At 33.0% G+C, this 17,577-nt stretch overlaps 4 protein-coding genes across 4 annotated transcripts; 2 read left to right on the top strand and 2 right to left on the bottom strand.

The window, feature by feature from the left end:
• Window positions 1-684: 684 nt before the first annotated feature.
• Window positions 685-3,264, bottom strand: LOAG_06444 (cytosolic Fe-S cluster assembly factor; the record flags this gene model as incomplete). The annotated part of the gene is made up of 7 exons (XM_003141980.1): window positions 685-1,069; window positions 1,263-1,461; window positions 1,565-1,698; window positions 1,970-2,075; window positions 2,279-2,552; window positions 2,903-3,073; window positions 3,190-3,264. The coding sequence occupies 7 exons, from the start codon at window positions 3,262-3,264 to the stop codon at window positions 685-687; spliced, it is 1,344 nt and encodes a 447-aa protein (XP_003142028.1).
• Window positions 3,265-3,768: 504 nt separating this feature from the next.
• Window positions 3,769-5,204, bottom strand: LOAG_06443 (hypothetical protein; the record flags this gene model as incomplete). The annotated part of the gene is made up of 5 exons (XM_003141979.1): window positions 3,769-3,808; window positions 3,958-4,037; window positions 4,287-4,376; window positions 4,657-4,821; window positions 5,172-5,204. The coding sequence occupies 5 exons, from the start codon at window positions 5,202-5,204 to the stop codon at window positions 3,769-3,771; spliced, it is 408 nt and encodes a 135-aa protein (XP_003142027.1).
• A 661-nt stretch (window positions 5,205-5,865) lies between these two features.
• On the top strand, window positions 5,866-7,707 carry LOAG_06442 (PHD finger-like domain-containing protein 5A). Its single transcript, XM_003141978.2, has 3 exons — window positions 5,866-5,985; window positions 6,464-6,552; window positions 7,004-7,707. Exons 1-3 carry the CDS (start codon window positions 5,910-5,912, stop codon window positions 7,172-7,174), a joined length of 336 nt encoding a protein of 111 aa, XP_003142026.1. The 5' UTR covers window positions 5,866-5,909; the 3' UTR covers window positions 7,175-7,707.
• A 514-nt stretch (window positions 7,708-8,221) lies between these two features.
• On the top strand, window positions 8,222-16,058 carry LOAG_06441 (hypothetical protein). The gene is made up of 19 exons (XM_003141977.2): window positions 8,222-8,313; window positions 8,681-8,773; window positions 8,952-9,079; window positions 9,881-10,038; window positions 10,356-10,423; window positions 10,769-10,995; window positions 11,344-11,412; window positions 11,577-11,728; window positions 11,872-11,995; window positions 12,210-12,326; window positions 12,522-12,676; window positions 13,020-13,157; window positions 13,530-13,799; window positions 14,211-14,329; window positions 14,606-14,694; window positions 14,966-15,097; window positions 15,208-15,285; window positions 15,432-15,614; window positions 15,791-16,058. The coding sequence occupies exons 1-19, from the start codon at window positions 8,247-8,249 to the stop codon at window positions 15,902-15,904; spliced, it is 2,481 nt and encodes an 826-aa protein (XP_003142025.1). The 5' UTR covers window positions 8,222-8,246; the 3' UTR covers window positions 15,905-16,058.
• The last annotated feature ends 1,519 nt before the right edge of the window (window positions 16,059-17,577 follow it).

Raw genomic sequence — 17,577 nt, 5'->3', positions numbered from 1 at the left:
GACATCCGCATCTTTCAATGCAGTTTTTACTGCTCCATTTTATTGGTAACTAATAAAATCCCGATTCAGGTGCACTGGCATAATCAGATCCCGGGTTTTGTGGCCACAACGGCATTATCTGGCTTCAACGTGTTCAAACCGATAAATTTATGACTTACCCTTTGGATACGGTCATCTTACATATTGTTATTTGTACTTTTTTTTTATTGGTTCGATTCTCTTCGTAATATGTAAAGATTCAGTGATTATCCAGTAGTTTCAAAAAGACTTATGGATGGATTGAATCAATTCCAATTTTGTTATGAATAATCTTGGTTAAATAAGGTTTTCTTATGTCATAACACCTTATTTGCTGGTATATTAGATGGAATGTTTGGATGATATTAACTTCCTTTTAATGTCCCGCTTTTCTGAGCGAAAAAAATGGAACGTTGTTTAATTCCTCTTCCCAAAAAAAGTTTGTTAAATGATGTACCCAATCACGTGTTGTGCCCAACTACAATTTCAGCAACTGTGATGCGTGAAAGGAAGTATTCTTTATTACATTTGAAATCATCACAGATACATATCCCGTCTCTCCACTCCCTATTCAAATTATTCACTAATGCATTCATGTACTCGACTTCGTGTCATTTGATGATCAGATGCCGACCTCGCCTTCCTGTACGTTAATTCCCAAATAATTTACCAGTTCGTACTTATTCTTTCAGCACTTTTCTCCACTGCATAGTACTTCGTATAAAGTAAATTCATCCAGTCTGGATTCAGTACTGACCACTCTTCTTTTACACGTTCTAGTTCTTTTTCCATTTCTGAATTATCATCCGAACATGATAGTTCGATTGCATCTAAGATCTTTTTTCTTTCTTCAGTGGAGGCACCACGGATTTGACCGCCGCCATTAATACATCCTGATGGACAAGCCATGATTTCAACGTAATCATAATCACATTTTGAACGCTTCAATTTTTGTACATGAATCTGGATGTTACGAAATCCATAACATTTTGCCACAGATAGCATCTTCGTTTCACCATCTACTGCTTCAATAATTTCCCAATTTTTGTCCCTATAAAACGTAACTTAGTTTGTCGTTATTCCTCAATCTTTGTCTTCAGAAATCAACTTACATCTTAGATTCTCTCTTCTGCTCATGCATCTATCTTGTCTTATAGCAACAAAATAAAAAACCAGGATCGGAAAGTAGCGAGGCTTAAAAAAGTAAAGATCGTCAAAAAATTCCAACGAAATTTCAAACCTACTTTATGGTTCTCTTCAATTCCAATGGCTTTTCTGATTCTGCAACAAATCTCTTCACAATGTATTCAGCGTACCCACCCGAAGAGCCTCCCTCCGAACTTATTACCTTCCCATTCTCCAATGCATTTAGCCAACCCACTTTTTCAGACGCAAAAAAACTCTCTGTTGCGTTATATTCATCCAAAATTCCATCCACTTCCCCTGAAACGTCGATGAGAACTAATACGGAAAATTAATCAGATGTAAGGAAGCCATAGGAGAAGCAAAGATCAAATCCGAACCCAATATTTGAAAATCCGTTAACCTGTACTTAGAACGCAGTCAACTTCACGGCAGTCGGAGTAATTTCCGGAGTGCGAGCGCGCAGCTTCAAGTTTCTTGTCAAAACATGGCATAACAGAGGCATGAAATATCTTTTCCGGCTTCACGTCAAACTTCCTGGAAGTTAGAACTTATGCGGAACAGAGAGCATTTCTCACTTAATAGTTTTCAAAACCTACAGCTTAATCTTGATGAATAAATTTTCTTGAAAAAAGGTTCAAACAAAGTTAAAAACTGTTCGAAATAGATCGTTAACCTGCACTGAAAACACAGTCAATTTCACGACAATAAAAGTGGTTCCCAAATGTGCAACTTCCTTCCCAAAACTATGTACGACGGATGCATGAAACAGAGAAAATAAAGATATCGAATGCTTTTAAAAACATACCTTGCTAGATAGTCTTTCACAAGTGCGCCCATCATGGCTTGCGGTGATCGCACACGACTAATATGAGGGATAAGTAATGTTCCATGAGTTTTCTCCGCGTAGCACACTAGAAAATTAATGGTTAACAATTATGCCACAAAGATAGAGAAGAAAAAAATGCTGCGTTTGAGCAAAAAACAGAAAAGGAGTAATATCAAATCCCTTAAGATCGATTTTCAAATCAGCCTGTCGTAATGAATGAAACAATAGAACCAGATAAAACTGCTTATTTTGCAGCAGTAAATGATAAGATTAAAAGTCATAACTTACCGAAACCTGGACAAACACCCGTAAAAATTGGTCGCTGCAAATGCGCTTCCTTAAATTCATCATAAGAAAGTGACAACGTTAACAGCCTTCCAAAGCTCGAATCAAGGACATATTTCATTCCCATATTCTTAAAAATTCCGGCAATCAGTCTTGCTGCTTCTGACGTCTGACAACCACGTTTATAAGCAATGGATGCTATTGATTGCGGCGAAACGGTCATTACGCTCAATTGTGCGCTTGCCAAACCCTCCAAGAATTTCGGTTTCGATTGTTCCTAAAGATAACATAATAAAAGTTCATTAGAACATTCCAGAATACAATACGTAAGAATTAACTACTTATGCTAATCCAAAATAGTCTGCGCAGGGACGAAAAAATTTTTTACTTATTTGCGCTGTGCTTCCAACGTTTAGTAGTACTTTAAATTATATCGTCAATAGGGAAACACTACTGGTATACATGAGATTCTTCCTTGGCAAATCAATCTATTTGCTACAATGTAATTTGTGCAAAATGGTATTATGCAAATTTTGTATGAGATATGGAAAATAGCGCAAGAGAAAAGGAAAAAATGGTATATTAATCAATGTAGAGAAATCATTAAGATTTCAAGGGATCATTAACCTTAACAAGTATCGTTTCCGCACTTGTAATACAACCACTACATGCCAAGCAGTCATTTAATGTAACCACTACTTTATTTACTGCATCACCATTAACCTTCTTAGATCGACTTCTAGCTTGGATTCGAACTTTCATATCTGATTGTTTCGACTGAAGTGGTAAGATGCATGCCTAAAATGATATACTAATTTCCAGAAATTTTTTAACCAATTCTCGAAAAATCTAACATTTTATAATAACCCATCTTCTGAAAATTAAATAAAAGTTTAAATAAAGATCGAGCAAACCTGTGAAGGAGTAATAAAATCGCTGACGTTTGAAATTTTAACAATTCCACTGAAACCAGAATCATCCTCATCCATTCCTGAAAAGTATCCGGCAATGAACAAATCCTTCAACTACTTTCACTCAGCAAATGCAGCTCCAAATAAGCATAGAACCGTTAAACAGGGAATACTTGACGAAATACTATCTCTAACAGAAAGTATCAACATCCCTTAACAACCGCGTTATATAAGTTATGCTATTTAATTTTTCCAATCTTTTAGTGCTAAGTTCGTAACCTTATCTGCAACTGTGGTAAGAAGAAACGTAAGCCATAATCCGTAAGGTGTTAAATTTGGTATAATACTATTTGCAACATGGAAAAAAATCACGAAAAAATCAGGTAGTTCCAAATTATCAACGCAAACTAAACTAGTTTTCACAAGAGATGTGACATTTTGAAAATTTATCAGATTATCACTTCACCATTTCGAACTGACTTATTGACTGAAAAATCACAAACATCGTCATGATCAGAAATTGTTATACATATCACGTGAATAATATATTACGACAAAGCCAAGTTAATTAAATAAATCCCATTATGTTGCGAATATTTCTTTGACTGTTTCGTCTAACACCCTGAAAAAGACATCTTTAAAACAGAATTAAAACATATACATAAAAGTCCCATATACACGAAAATTTCAACATATACATGAAAAATTTTTCGTGGAATTCACCAAAGAACAATTTCGAATTGAAGATTCAGATTCAGAATTGAAGCTTACTTTGATTTAATGAGTTGCCCAGGAACATAAAAAGGATTTGAGAGTGAATTGCAATAAGCACTGTGAAGTCTTTTGAACATCTGAAGATATGATTACAGAAAAGAAATTTGATGACTTTCACTAACGATGGTAACTGCATTTAGCGCTTTAACTGTCATTTGCTAAATAATGATGTATTTTGCAAGTACTAAGTCGTACATCTCAGTAAGAGTAGAACTCTAATTCTAATTCCAATTCTAGAAAAGAATTTGTCTTGGCAAGTTTTGGAATTAAAATTTCTGCTCACCTTTATTTTGATCGTGTTTCATAATATTCAACTAATAACTTACGGAACGAATATCTTGATCCTTCAGTGAAATATCACCTACTTCTGTTACAATAATCATTTTCACATTGGTGCTTGTCACATAACCAAATGACTAAAATCAAACAGACATAAATATGAAATAAGACTAGGAAAAAAAATCAAATTCTAACTACAATTCTGATTATCACTATAGTTGCACGAATTTCTACAAAATATTACTTTTACTGTTCGATTCTAATGACGATCAAAATGTCAGTGGTATTTAGTTAAAATAAATGTCATTAGTGTAAAGCGATATCTTTTTGATGCATTCAAGCACTACAAAAATTTGATCAATATGCAATATTTGAATCATTAAATTAAATTTCCGCTTTTCAAAACTGAAAATAAACCTTGAAATTCTGATCTGATATAAGTGGCCCCAAATACAATTCCAGAGTCTTATTTGCACCGAATACTTTTTCATCAACAATATCCAATGAACAATAAATAAACATCTGTATATCGAATTCCCTTGATGATTCTTTCTCGCTAACATTCAGATATAAAGGTGAACTCTAAATAAAGATAATTTCAATTATGTAATGATAAATTGAAAGAGGAGAAGGAGTGAAGGGGACATTTTAATTTCAAAATTACTATATCACTGATAGACTGTTCAGTTCCCTGATGCTCTTCGTTTAACTGCTTGACCCATTTATATTTGAAACTTATTTTAACTGAGGATGTTAACTGTTGAGCTGTAAATTTTGCACAAGGTACTACTAAAGTATAATATCACACATTACTTAATACTTATGAATTTCTTGTTCGGTAACATCAAGGACCATCAGATGCATACCGTAGAAGTTGAAAAGTTTATCAGTAAGAAGAAATGAGAGGAGAAGAAGGAGAAATGAAGACAAACTTCTTTGGTGATGATAGCAACACTGATAACCATTCCTATCCGCTCTTGACACGGGTAACCCTTGTCCCGATCGGGTTACCTGTAACTCGTTTTAGATATTTTATTCATTTTAAACAACCTATCATAGATTCCATAATATCCCATTTGATCACCAATGCTCACAATTCCCTAAACTACTCTACCGAAGCCTCCAGCCGTAATCACGAGGATTCAATTCATCTGTTGCATGCAACGGGAAGCTAATTTGCATTATTATCAGGAATTCAAAACGGATCTTTACTGTATCCGGAAGGATTCAAACATCCTCCAGACTCGAGGGAGTTCGATTTTTCCGGATGTTGGTTGGAATTGAGATATTTTTGGTTGTGTTGATAATGAAGGTTGTGATTCCTTGGTGGTGTCGAAAAGAATTGCAATATATCCTATTGTATTAGTAGAGAGAACAGCGGTATTTCTGTAACATTTTAATAAGGGTTGCTGATATTAAAGTATTTCTCTTTAGATATACATATGTTAAATTTACTTGACGATATAAGAGGATAATATCGGGTATGATGACTAGCCTTGTCGGATTTCTGTAGGAAATACTTCTTACCGCATTTAAAACTTCGTTTATGCAATTCCGACGATTATTGAGATGTTGCTGTTTATTTACCTTCTTTGTATAATTTTTTTGAAATTATTCCTCAGCCTATTTTAGGAAGATATTTTTTGTGAAGATAGCAGAAGTTGTGTGACATGGCGAAACATCATCCAGACCTGATTTTTTGTCGTAAGCAACCAGGTGTTGCCATCGGTCGACTTTGCGAAAAATGTATTTTTTTCCTTTCATTTTCATCTTTCCTCTCTTAAATATTTTTTAGGAATATTAAGTTTAGCTTGATATAGCCTAGCGGTTTAAACCTAACCAGCAAATGTTTGAAATGAATCAACCATTGATCAAAAAAAAACGATTCAACCATTTCCTGGTGATATCATTTTTCCTGTGGTGACACTTTCTGTATCGCCATGCTCGACACGAAAAGAGTACTCTTGACAGGAATTTGTTTTAGTCGTACGACGTTGAATTACTCGATAAGCCTGGTAGTATTTAGATTTTGGTTGACATAACAGATCTTATAGTTATTTAAGCATTAATCGATCTTGAACGTGTAGCATTTATTCAAGCATTAATCGACGTAATGAGCAAACGAATTAATCGGGCATTTTATATATTATTAGGGGTAGTTCAAATCACTCCATCAAGTGGGTTTGACAACTTATAGCGAAAATTCATTTCAATCCTGTTGCAGGTGATGGCCGCTGTGTTATATGTGACTCATATGTTCGGCCATGTACGTTAGTGAGGATTTGTGATGAATGCAATTATGGGTCATATCAGGTGAGAGCAAACAAAAGCGCTTGAAATTGTTATGTTTAGTATTCCAAATGTCCAGAAATCTAATTAGTTGTTTGTCGATTATTTTTTGTAGACTACAATGAGAATTCCATTCTGCTGCTTTTCTCGTTTTTCTCAGTAGATTTGGTATCTATCCAAGTTCCCCAACCCCACTGTTTCCCTAACCCCACTGTTTTCGAAGTATATCTTTTCCAAATAAGAAAATGAATAGCAACAAATTTGCTGTCCTCATTTTTTCCAATAATCAGCAATTTTTCACTTATTTTAATAATAAAACCATTTAACGCTGAGTTTGAGATCAAACTAGTAGATTTAGTACTTACTATTGCTGTTCTTTGAAATTTTTGAAATGTCGTTTTTTGCAATGATATTTTCTAGAAATTTGAAATTATTTCATATAACTTTAAGGACTTGATTAATTACGTACTTTTAGGGACGATGCGTCATTTGTGGAGGCTCGGGAGTAAGTGATGCTTATTACTGCAAAGAATGTACGATTATGGAAAAAGATCGAGATGGTTGTCCAAAAATCGTCAACTTAGGAAGTGCCAAAACGGATCTTTTCTACGAGAGGAAAAAATACGGTTTTAAAAAAAATGGATAGCATCAGCTTATCTTTGTCTTATTTGCATAACGGTTGCTGTATACAACGCTTATATGCGTGTATTATTTTTTTGATTTAATTAATCATGTAACATGTTGCTTAAAGCGATTTATTTAAAGTTACTGATATTCTCTTCATCCAGTTTGGATTTACTTCTGCATGAATCTGTTGTTCACGGTATTTCAGTTCCTTTGATTTAGTCTTCATTGTTAATTACTTTATGCATCTTTATAAACTTGCATTACAAGTATGTCTCGACATCACCTCTCAGCTCCAGTTGGCAATCATCATTGTGTGCGTCGTTTATTAAGGAAGATGTGAAAACTTCTTTATTTAGAGGCAAAATTTTCATATATTTACATTAAATAAAAGAATTCATAGGCATTTAGGCATTCTCTTGATTGTTTTGTATCATAACATTAATTATTATTTGCATTCTCATGCCTAAGAATAAAGCTCGATTTTTCATACTTGCTTTCGTGACATATATTGACACTATGCTTCGTTATGCAGCGTCCATTGTTTTATTTGCTTTCATTAATTTTCTCATTGATTCCTGTAATCAAAATTCAGATGCTGTATGAGATTCGTCATATCCATAGAATGCCTTTTCTAGAATTACCCACTAACTGTAAAAGGACAAGTCATGTTATTACTGCTGTAATCGGAAGTTATTTCCTTTTGGCAGGTTTTTCTCAGGTTAAAATGATTGTTGCAGTGTTAGCGTACTATTACTCTCTGTACAGTCTCTAGACTATGACAGTACACGAAGTGGAAACAAAATCTGAGACTCTAGAAGTGGTGAATTTAACCCATCCTATTATTTTGTTGATTTTAAATTGCAAAGTAATCGAATGGTTGGCTTTTTGACAACTACATTATTTTATTGGTTTGACTACAACTGGATTATTTGTAGCATGAATTGATAAATATGTTTGGTAACTTCATAATGAAATTTTAATAAAAGTTGAGATGTTTCCTCATAGGCGTACTGGTCTTTTTATTATCGTACTAATCTGAAAAACGTGTTGTTTAAAAAACATAATTTCCAGTATCAGACATCAAATGCATAATGGAATTCAGCGGATCTGATTTTAATCCAGTTCTGGATGATTTCATGCGAGAATTTGACTGCGACCGTATGCTTCCATTTTTTTTGACAAAAAGAAAAAAAGCTTCATGAATTGGGATTTTCCTGCAGTAGTTTTTGTTATTTTTAAGCTTTTCTCAGGCAATACTAACATTTGATAATAAGTAATACATTCTTACATGTTAACCTCATTGTATATTTCTATGTGTTTTACTATTCTTAATGCAGGAATCGGATACTTTTTTGTCCCAACTTCAGCAATGAGTTGAAAATCCTTAAAGTAGAGCTGGATTGTCTAAAATTCTTGTCAAGTACTATGTGCACAACTGATTATGGTGTACATTATAAAATCAAGTTCCCATTAGGAAAATAGTGTTGAAGATTTATAATATTTCTTTTAATTCGCTTAATTTTAGCTTCTGATCGTGAAAATCTGTCATGGTTACTGGAAGATTGTACAGCTTTTAAAATTGATGCAAGGAACGCAATTGAACGAATACGTCAAAAATGTATGATCGTTTTAATTATACATTGGACTACCCAGGGATTCAATTATTAGGATATTCGATTTCAATTTTTCTTAGTTTTGTGATTAGTCAAAGTCATAGCTTATTCACAGCGATCTCTGAATATACATGTATAAATTTTTTTTTGCCAGGTTTACCTTTACTAACTGGTACTTTGCAGATGTTAAACGAAGTGAAAAAAGAGGTGCTCAATTTGCGGACATAGTCTGTCGATTACAGAAACGACCAGATTTGATTTATGCAGATGAACTGGTTCTATTTCTCATAGCATATGCTTCAGAACACCAAGTATGTCAGCAGCAAAGTATGCAGAATATGCAAATATAGCTTTTTATTTCTATAAGTCTTAACTTTTGCTCAGTGCTTCTATAAGTTCTACTCTTCCAATATTTAAACATTTTATTTTGGTACTATATCACTTTTTTATTGCTTTTAAAGGTACTTTCGTCGACTAAGAAAATCTGCTAATATTGAATGTATGATTTGAGTTTTAAAGTTGTAATTCTCTCACAACCATTTTTTCTAGTCCGTTAATCGTCTTTTTGTCTTTCAATACTCTTAGTTGTAAAAAGAACTAAATGTTCCCCAATTTCTGGTAGCTCTATAGTTTTTTCGGATTTTTAGAAGCATTTTTGTTTTCTTTGATCTGTTTATCATTTTATGTAGCAATCTTTTTTGTTCATGCAAATTTCACTGTTTGTTTAGACGGTCGATAACAAGAGCCTGTATAACCGCATCCAGTTTCAAGCTGCTTGTTTAGCCTGTCATTTCCTAGCTTAATTCTTCTACAGTGTTCCACTAAACTTTCTTTTCTTCACATTACTTCTCTGTTTATTGAACAAATATTTTCTTTGCATTCAAAAAAATGGAAAAATTAGCAATAATATGCTTCATACTTGAGAAAAATAAGAAAAAATGAATAATAAAAGATTGGAGTTATGATAAACTGTAGAATTTAAGTTAATGTTTACCGACTAATTTTGCTGAATTTTTTGGAAAAGGGAAATCTCAAAGCTAATAAAATGTTAGAAATTTACTTAGGAATAATTTTGTTGTTATTATTAGCTTAATGCAACTCTTTTTTTTCAGTATGCTAGGAAGATTGAGCGAAATGCAAAGCTGGTAGAAGCAAATGCGAACACTAGTAGTAGTTTGGTAACACCGACACCCCGACAACGTACTACCAGATTTACTTTAAGTCATTCGGCGACACCAAGTTCAGGGAGTAGCAGACAAAGCCTTTTTTCGTACGCTTTTAAAGAGCTTCAAATATTGAAATCTTGAGCCATAACTTATGATTTGTTGTGATGGCTTAATTTCGGTTAGGCACTTTTTTTTTCAGTGACTGATGTTTTTTTCGTAGTAAAAATAATTTTGGATTCATGATGAAAATAATTTAAGCTTCACTTCATATTTTTCTGTGCTATGATATCCGTATTAGTGAGTGAATCTTTTAGTTCATCTCAAACAGAATTAATTAGAACGAAAATTAAAGAAGTTGAACTCTGTTGGTCAATCTATTGGCAATTAGTCCTGCTAATTTTTGTCTAAAGGATCTTTCTAGATCAAAACATGTACAACTTTCAAATCCGCAGGCTTATGGACTTACCGGACGAGCAGCACATCTTTCAGGTCAATCTTTTTTGCGTTAATTATCATTTTAAAGTTTGCTGTATAATTATTGCTAGTTTGATTGGCTTTTAATAAAAGACGATGAATTTGGGACCGCTATAAGGCATGACATAATTTTTGTAAGGTAAAACTGTTTCAAATGGTTAATTTTGTTTAACTTCTTTAATCTCTTATTCTTGCCGAATCTTCAGGAAATCGAATCTTTGGATCTATTTTCTTACAAGTAATGAAATAGGAAATATAAAAACTTGCTTTTTAAAGTTATATCCGATGGAATTTCAGTTTAAATCTAAGTATATATCTGAAAGGTTGCAAAAGAGCAAGTTTAATTAGGAAAACTTGCAGTTTTATGCGAAGAGGAACTGACAAGGCATGTACTGATGGCTTTGCAAGGTATCGAAGGTACTTATATTATATGTCGCGGTGACAAGCATGCTGACTTACAATTAGGTGACATGCTTGCAGTTGATGACACCTTACGCCTTCAGTTATTACGATTACTACCCATCGCAAACGCTTATTTGCAGTTGCGATATGAATCGCAAAAGCCGTCCTCGGATCGCCTTGTTCGGGTTTGTTTTACTTATCTCTGCTTTTTGCTTTACCGATAAGTCAGAATGAGCCTTTGGATATACAATGCTATATGGATTGTAGGATGTGAACACATTTTCACTTTGCTTTGCTGTGGTTTTTTTATCAAATTTTCTACAGCCAGATCCTTTTTTGGATCTGACTATAAGACTGGATTTTTCCGAATGGAATTTCAGATCCGTTATTAGTTTTAATTCGTAGACCTTACTGGATGACTCATTATATGATATTTAAAACACCCATCTCATGAAATGAAATCAAAAATCCAGACCTGAAACAAAATGAATGATAAAAAAGAACAAATTCACGTATGGATCGCATTATTTCAGGCTTTATCCACAGGTTTATCTGAAGTATTATCCAGCTACATGTGCCTCATATCCATGTTATATACGAAGGTATGTAGCCGTTTTATTTGGGAAATACGGATCGGTTTCGTTCACTTATAAAATTTCAAGTTTCTTTCTACCACATCTCTTATTGCAATTCAGAACATTTCAGGGACTGAAACATTTTTTTTTTCTCCATCTATATGAGTGAATAGCCCATGAAGTTGTTTCAGTACATGTCCAGTCCAGGATCATTCACTTGTTTGGATATTTTGGTTGCACTGTCCAACTGGGAAATCTTATTACCACTTCTTTCGAAACTCGTTTGCACTTTTGAAGGGCGCAAAGGGATGCATATTTTCAACATGCTTTGCTCATTTTATTGGTAACTCGGAATTTGATTAGTTTTCAATATGACGATGAAACATGTGTATGCTCTTATTGTAACACTATGGAGATTAAGAAGAAAATGAAGATTTAGTGCAAGTAGATATATTTTCATTACAGTCTAAAAATTTATTGCTTAAGGAGCACCGCTAATCAATTTATACAGCAATTTCTGCATGTATTGCTGCGCCCTATGATGTACATTTTTCATGAATGCCTTCATAGTTGGCTTGTCTATGGACGACTGATAGATCCTGGTTTCCCGGTATATTTTGCTTTTGTATTTTTATGATTGGTTTCTCATTGAATTCGAGTTTACAGCTACGAAATCAGCTAATCATTCGTTATATTTTCATCTGTTTCATTAAAAACGAGACAGATTTCATATAGTGAACTTCAGGAATAACAGCGATCAGCGCAGCTGACGATAAAATCAATTAAGAATAATTTTACATAAAATTTAGCAGGAGCATTTTTAGTGGATGATCGAATTACAAAGCAAATGGACGGCGGAAAAAAATTGGTCAAATGAGTATAGAATAGTGGATGATGCAGTTCCAATAATTTTCCGACAATTCAAGGGAATTAAAGAAAAGGTACGTCAAAAAGAATTGTTTTTTGGAAGTTTTCTTGTCAGTCTTATAGCTGGAGTTGGAGCTTGAGCATAATTTAATATCGATTAGGAAGAAATTCTATTGCACTAGTTTTCCACTTGGGTTTTTTTTTTCAGTTTTAAAAGTCACCTCATTCTGAAAAAATTTATTAGCTTTTTGTTTAGTTTGTCTGTTTAGATTTTTGTTGTTGGAAAGACTGTAGCTCTACTGGAATTAATGGGCATGGAAGATGACGATCTGCACGAGAGACAGCGCATATTTTCTTCAGTTGATCCATTAAAATGCTATTTATGTGTCTCAGCAGGCCATCGCCTTTGGTATGCTGTTAAAAAGTATGTTATTTTTTGGTGGTATCAGTTATTATTTCTTATTTGTAGAAAAATTCATTTAGTTTTTTAAATTCCTTTGAGAATTCTGCCAGACGTGATTCTTCGTTCTTTCCCAATATGTCAACATCACCCTGAATTTTCACTAATGTTCAGCGAATTTTGTGTGCATCCATTTAAAAGTATAACCTTTATGCCCATATATTGGTGGTCGAGCGACTTTATTTGTTGTGTACAATTATCACATTAGTTTTAAAATAATTTAGAACAGTTCATGAGATCTACGTCTTCAGAGCGTGTCTTTTAATTTGTCTAATAATAATTCTTGCTAAGACTTTCCAAGTTTTAGATTAATTCATCGAATGAGTGGCAAAGTTTCACAGAATATCGTTCAAAAGTATAACTTTCATGCCCATATATTGGCGATTGAGCGACATTATTTGTTGAACGACGAATACTTTGCACTAACCTTTTACGAAAAATTGAAGTTAGTATAAATTCTTTGATCATCTCTTCAGTGCAGTCAATAGAATCTATTACCGCTTGATAAACAGTGCATTGCGCTGTGTTGTACATCCTTGAATACCGGAGAATTTTTTCTCAAACATACTAGTGACTTTGGCATTGAGTGGAGCAATCAAAATTGTGAAAATGGCAGTAATTGAATTCGAATGAAACAATGATTCAAATAATTTTAGAATAATTTCAAGGGGATCATTTTACATCATCACTGGCATAGCATTACTGTGCCATCTGCATACTGTTGTTACTAATCTGTTTAATTATATCACATTTTTGATAAAGATTAGTGTATATCAGCCTAAAAATTTAGCTTTCGAGCCGGTTCGATTAGTTGTAGGAAAGAAACAGGCAGTGACAATGATATGCTGAAACTGGATTCGCAGCAAGTTTCTCAGGCATTCAGTGCAGCTATTCAACAATGTAAGAGTTGGCCAAAAGATATTTTAAAGCAAGCAAAGATCGATGCAACTTGTGGTTTGATGGAGGAATTTAATGAAACAGGTGGCTCCTCTCATCTTGTTGCAAGTCCTCGGGATCAAAGTGGTTATGCAACCATTCGTTTAAATTATGAATCCAAAATCCCCATCTCAATTGTTCTGAACAAAAGGTTTGTTCATTTTAGTTATTTGTTTGCACATTTTTATGTTTTTGTAAATTTATGTGTATGCATTTATGAATATTAATTGGTGTATGCGGTAGTAGTATACATATGTTTCATCAGTTGCTAAATAAGCTTTATAATAAAAGTTTGAATCACAAATGATAGAAGCCAAGTTTAGCCTGGAGGTCTGCATGATCCTGTTTGTAATTTTATTGAGAACTGAACTTGAAAATTTTATGAATTACACGGACCTGCGGCTTGGGTCAGGATGATTAAGATTAAGTCAGTTTACAACGTCTGCTTGTTTGGTTTGCCGGTTTTTTTGAGTTAAGAATAAATTTTTGTCTATATTTCGAAACATGTTTGTAAGTACATTCAATTTTTTCTTTTTTTTGATAGAATTGATAACTTTTTTAGTGCAATGGGACGTTACGAGAATGCATTTGAATTTATATGGCTTCTTATTTCAACTGATTTTCAACTTACTGCCACTTTGCAGGATCACCACTGTTTCATGAAAAATGAACCATTGTCTGGTTTGTTTTAGTTGTTGTGATTTCTCCGAAAATTAGCATTCAGTTTCTCTGCTGGAATTATTCACTTAGTGCTCTCATGTTCGAGAACATTATTTGCATTTATTTACATTCAGATTTATGATTTACAAAGGTAGCGGTAATGAGAGCTTTTCTTTGATAGGTCTTGTTATCCACTAGATGTTTACTTTTTAATGATTAGCTTTATTATCTGTCTCACTAGTTTATTCGTTGTTGAATAGCTGTTCAGAAATGGATGTATTCAGTTAACTGTTTCAGATGCAACACTTATAGTGAATATATTCACAGTATCTTTTGCTCGAATGTCTCAAATTCTGAGCACTTTGCGTTCTTACGTCTCACATAGTGTAAGTTTTCCGTTTTTCCGACTTGTTAAAGTCTTTATTTTTTTCAAACCACTAATCAAAGCAAAACATCAGGTCAAAGCAAATATGATAAATAATTTGCATGTTATACTAAATAATTATTTGCATGTTATGCTATCTCTATCTCACGTACCTTTAGTCCGAAAGTATCTTATGAGACATTGTTATGACTTTATCCCATTTTACTTCATTTCCAAAGCAATAAAAAAAGCGTGAAAAAAAGTAAGAAAAAACTATTTTCATAGTTTTTTAGATTGTGTTACATCTTCGAGCAGCCTTATTTCTGGAGATGGATAGCGTTGGTGATCTAGATGGTATCATAGAGGCACATAATCGATATCTTGGACAACTCGAAGAGGGCCTTTTCTTGAATGAAGAAAACACGGTAAAAATGTTATTTTTTGAATATATTGACTTTTTTCCGATGCATTCTATCTCCATTTGATATAACATACTTAATTATTTCATGTAAACTAAAATAACATTATTTTTCAGGCATTGCATAATTTGTTCTGTGTACTTTTCTCATTAATAGCAGATCTTCTCAGATACTATACCGCTTTTCGATCAGAGGTAAATCATGCTTCTATCCCTCTAGAGCTGAAAATTCCTTTTTTTTTATTCCTTTTTTTTTTGTATGAGATGAAAAAAAAGGTTCAGCAACATCACCCATATCAAAGTACTTGAATTTAATTCTGATTACTCTAATTTAATTTTAGATGGTTGATACAATTGAGGCCCGTGAACGTTTCAGTAAGCAGCAGAAAATTTTGACTGGCAAAGATTTTCACGATACCAAATTTTTCGAACAAGAAGAAGAACGAATTCGTTTAGAAGAACTGCAACAGCATTTGGAAGAATATTATCGGCCAAAAGTGAAAACTCTAAATTCGAAATTTGTGGTTAGTTTAGTATTATTATAGCCAAAATTTTGATTACTCTGAGGAGCAGTCTTGCATTTCTGAAGATGGAACCACTTGGATGAAATGGTTTTTCCGAAAGTGATCGATAAAATTTCTGGATGATCTAAACTTACACTTCCTTTTCTCGTATCACATGTAATTATTATTCCTTTCAGCTTCTTATACGGGATATACTCAATATTTTAATGGCACCACCGTGCAAAATGCATTATATCGAACTTGCATTGCAGCTAGATTTAACAAGCTTTTACCGGCTTTGTGAAATTTAATAATTAATTTCGAGGACAGTTCTGGAAATCTCCATGTCATTTGCTGCTGAGTTGTTCGACCGTACATATCAGGTTTTTAGACATACGATACCAGCGGATATTGTTTTTCTTTTTGTCCCTATTTAGTCACGAATTTATTTGAATGAGATTGAACTTCTGATAATATCCCTTAATTTTCTTTTTTACGTTACTTGTGGCTGCTCACTTTGTATTTTTGGTTCTTATTAGTAAGGAATATTAGAATAAAACAGTTAGTGTACTAACTGAAATAGTTTAGGTTATTTCATGCCCTTACGTAATTTATGTAAATGTTGCAGGTAATTATAAAATGAAATGTTTAACTTCGCTATAATAGTGTATCAGAAGTTTTGAAAGGTTATGCCTTTATTTTTACTGGGCAGTTCTTCTATAAATTCGCTCATTTGAATGATATCATTCCAGCTGTGTCTGATTTCAGTTTAATTCCATAGCAGTGCATTTTTTTGTGTTCTTTCTTCTAGAGGTCTTTCTCAGGTGTTTGATTTAGTTTTTTGTATCTTTACAATCATGTGTTGCAGATAATTTGAAGATTTCGGAGTGAAACTGCGGAACAAAAAACTTCATATTTTTGTTAACCTTGATTAAGGCAGAGAGAAACAGGATGGATTGTTTTCATTGCACATATTATTCCAGGCAGTTTACCAGTAAATTCTTGGCTTTAATTTATTTCTCTGCTTTAGTGATAAACTTTTTGAGTTTTTTTTAATATTTGTTTGATTCTTTACCATTGCCTCATTCGTCGTTTTTCGAACTATAGTTTATGAAATGCAATAAAAATGACGAATGTATCTTACGCTGCTAGTAAGTATTGGTATATAATTATTAATAAGTTTGTTTCGAAGATGATTTAATTTCCTCTTAGATTTTTTATTCATTTTAATTGCGAATAATATTATTGGATGAATAGTATTTAATTACTTTTCATCAAGCAAAAATTAGAAGTAAACTATTGTGAGAAATTTTTGTTGCGAAGAAGGTAGGAACGAGGACTGACTTTATCTTAATTGACAGTTGACCTTCAATGACACTGTGTAAACAGTTTGTGCTCATGAAATTTACGTACTTGAAGATGGTTAATTCATCAACTTTCCTCATCTATATGCAAAATAATTGTCTCCACTTCAGCATCCATTCAAAGCTCATTGTAATAAATGACAATGACAGGAATAGAATCGACGAGTAATATGATAAGACTTTTATAGTAATGTTGCACTGAATGGATGAATGCTTAATATAGTCTTATATGATTAAATGGTCAAGAAATGAGATAATGGTATTAGGGAAATACAACGATAAAGGAATACAAACAGACAAGCAGAGGAAGGAGATATTTTGACAAATAAGAATGCAATAATCAATTATCATTTTGATACTTTATAATATTCTCATTATTTATTGGATAGATTTTGATAGCTTATCACTAATTACAGTTATATTTGAATTTTAATTTGAAAATCTCAAATATACCAAAAAAAATTCCAAAACTATCTTTTTAGCAAAGTGAGTATTTGCTAATAAAACCATTGCATATTTGCACAGCGAAAGAATTTTGTTTTCTTTTTTTGATTGTATATACATATTATGTAAATTAGCAAATCGTTCGAATGATATTTCCATTTTGTATAAAAAAAAAA

Source organism: Loa loa (assembly GCF_000183805.2).
Source record: "Loa loa unplaced genomic scaffold supercont3.144, whole genome shotgun sequence".
NCBI classification, from domain to species: domain Eukaryota; kingdom Metazoa; phylum Nematoda; class Chromadorea; order Rhabditida; family Onchocercidae; genus Loa; species Loa loa.
The sequence above is the reverse complement of the archived record's forward strand: the minus strand, read 5'-3'. Positions and strand labels throughout refer to the sequence as shown.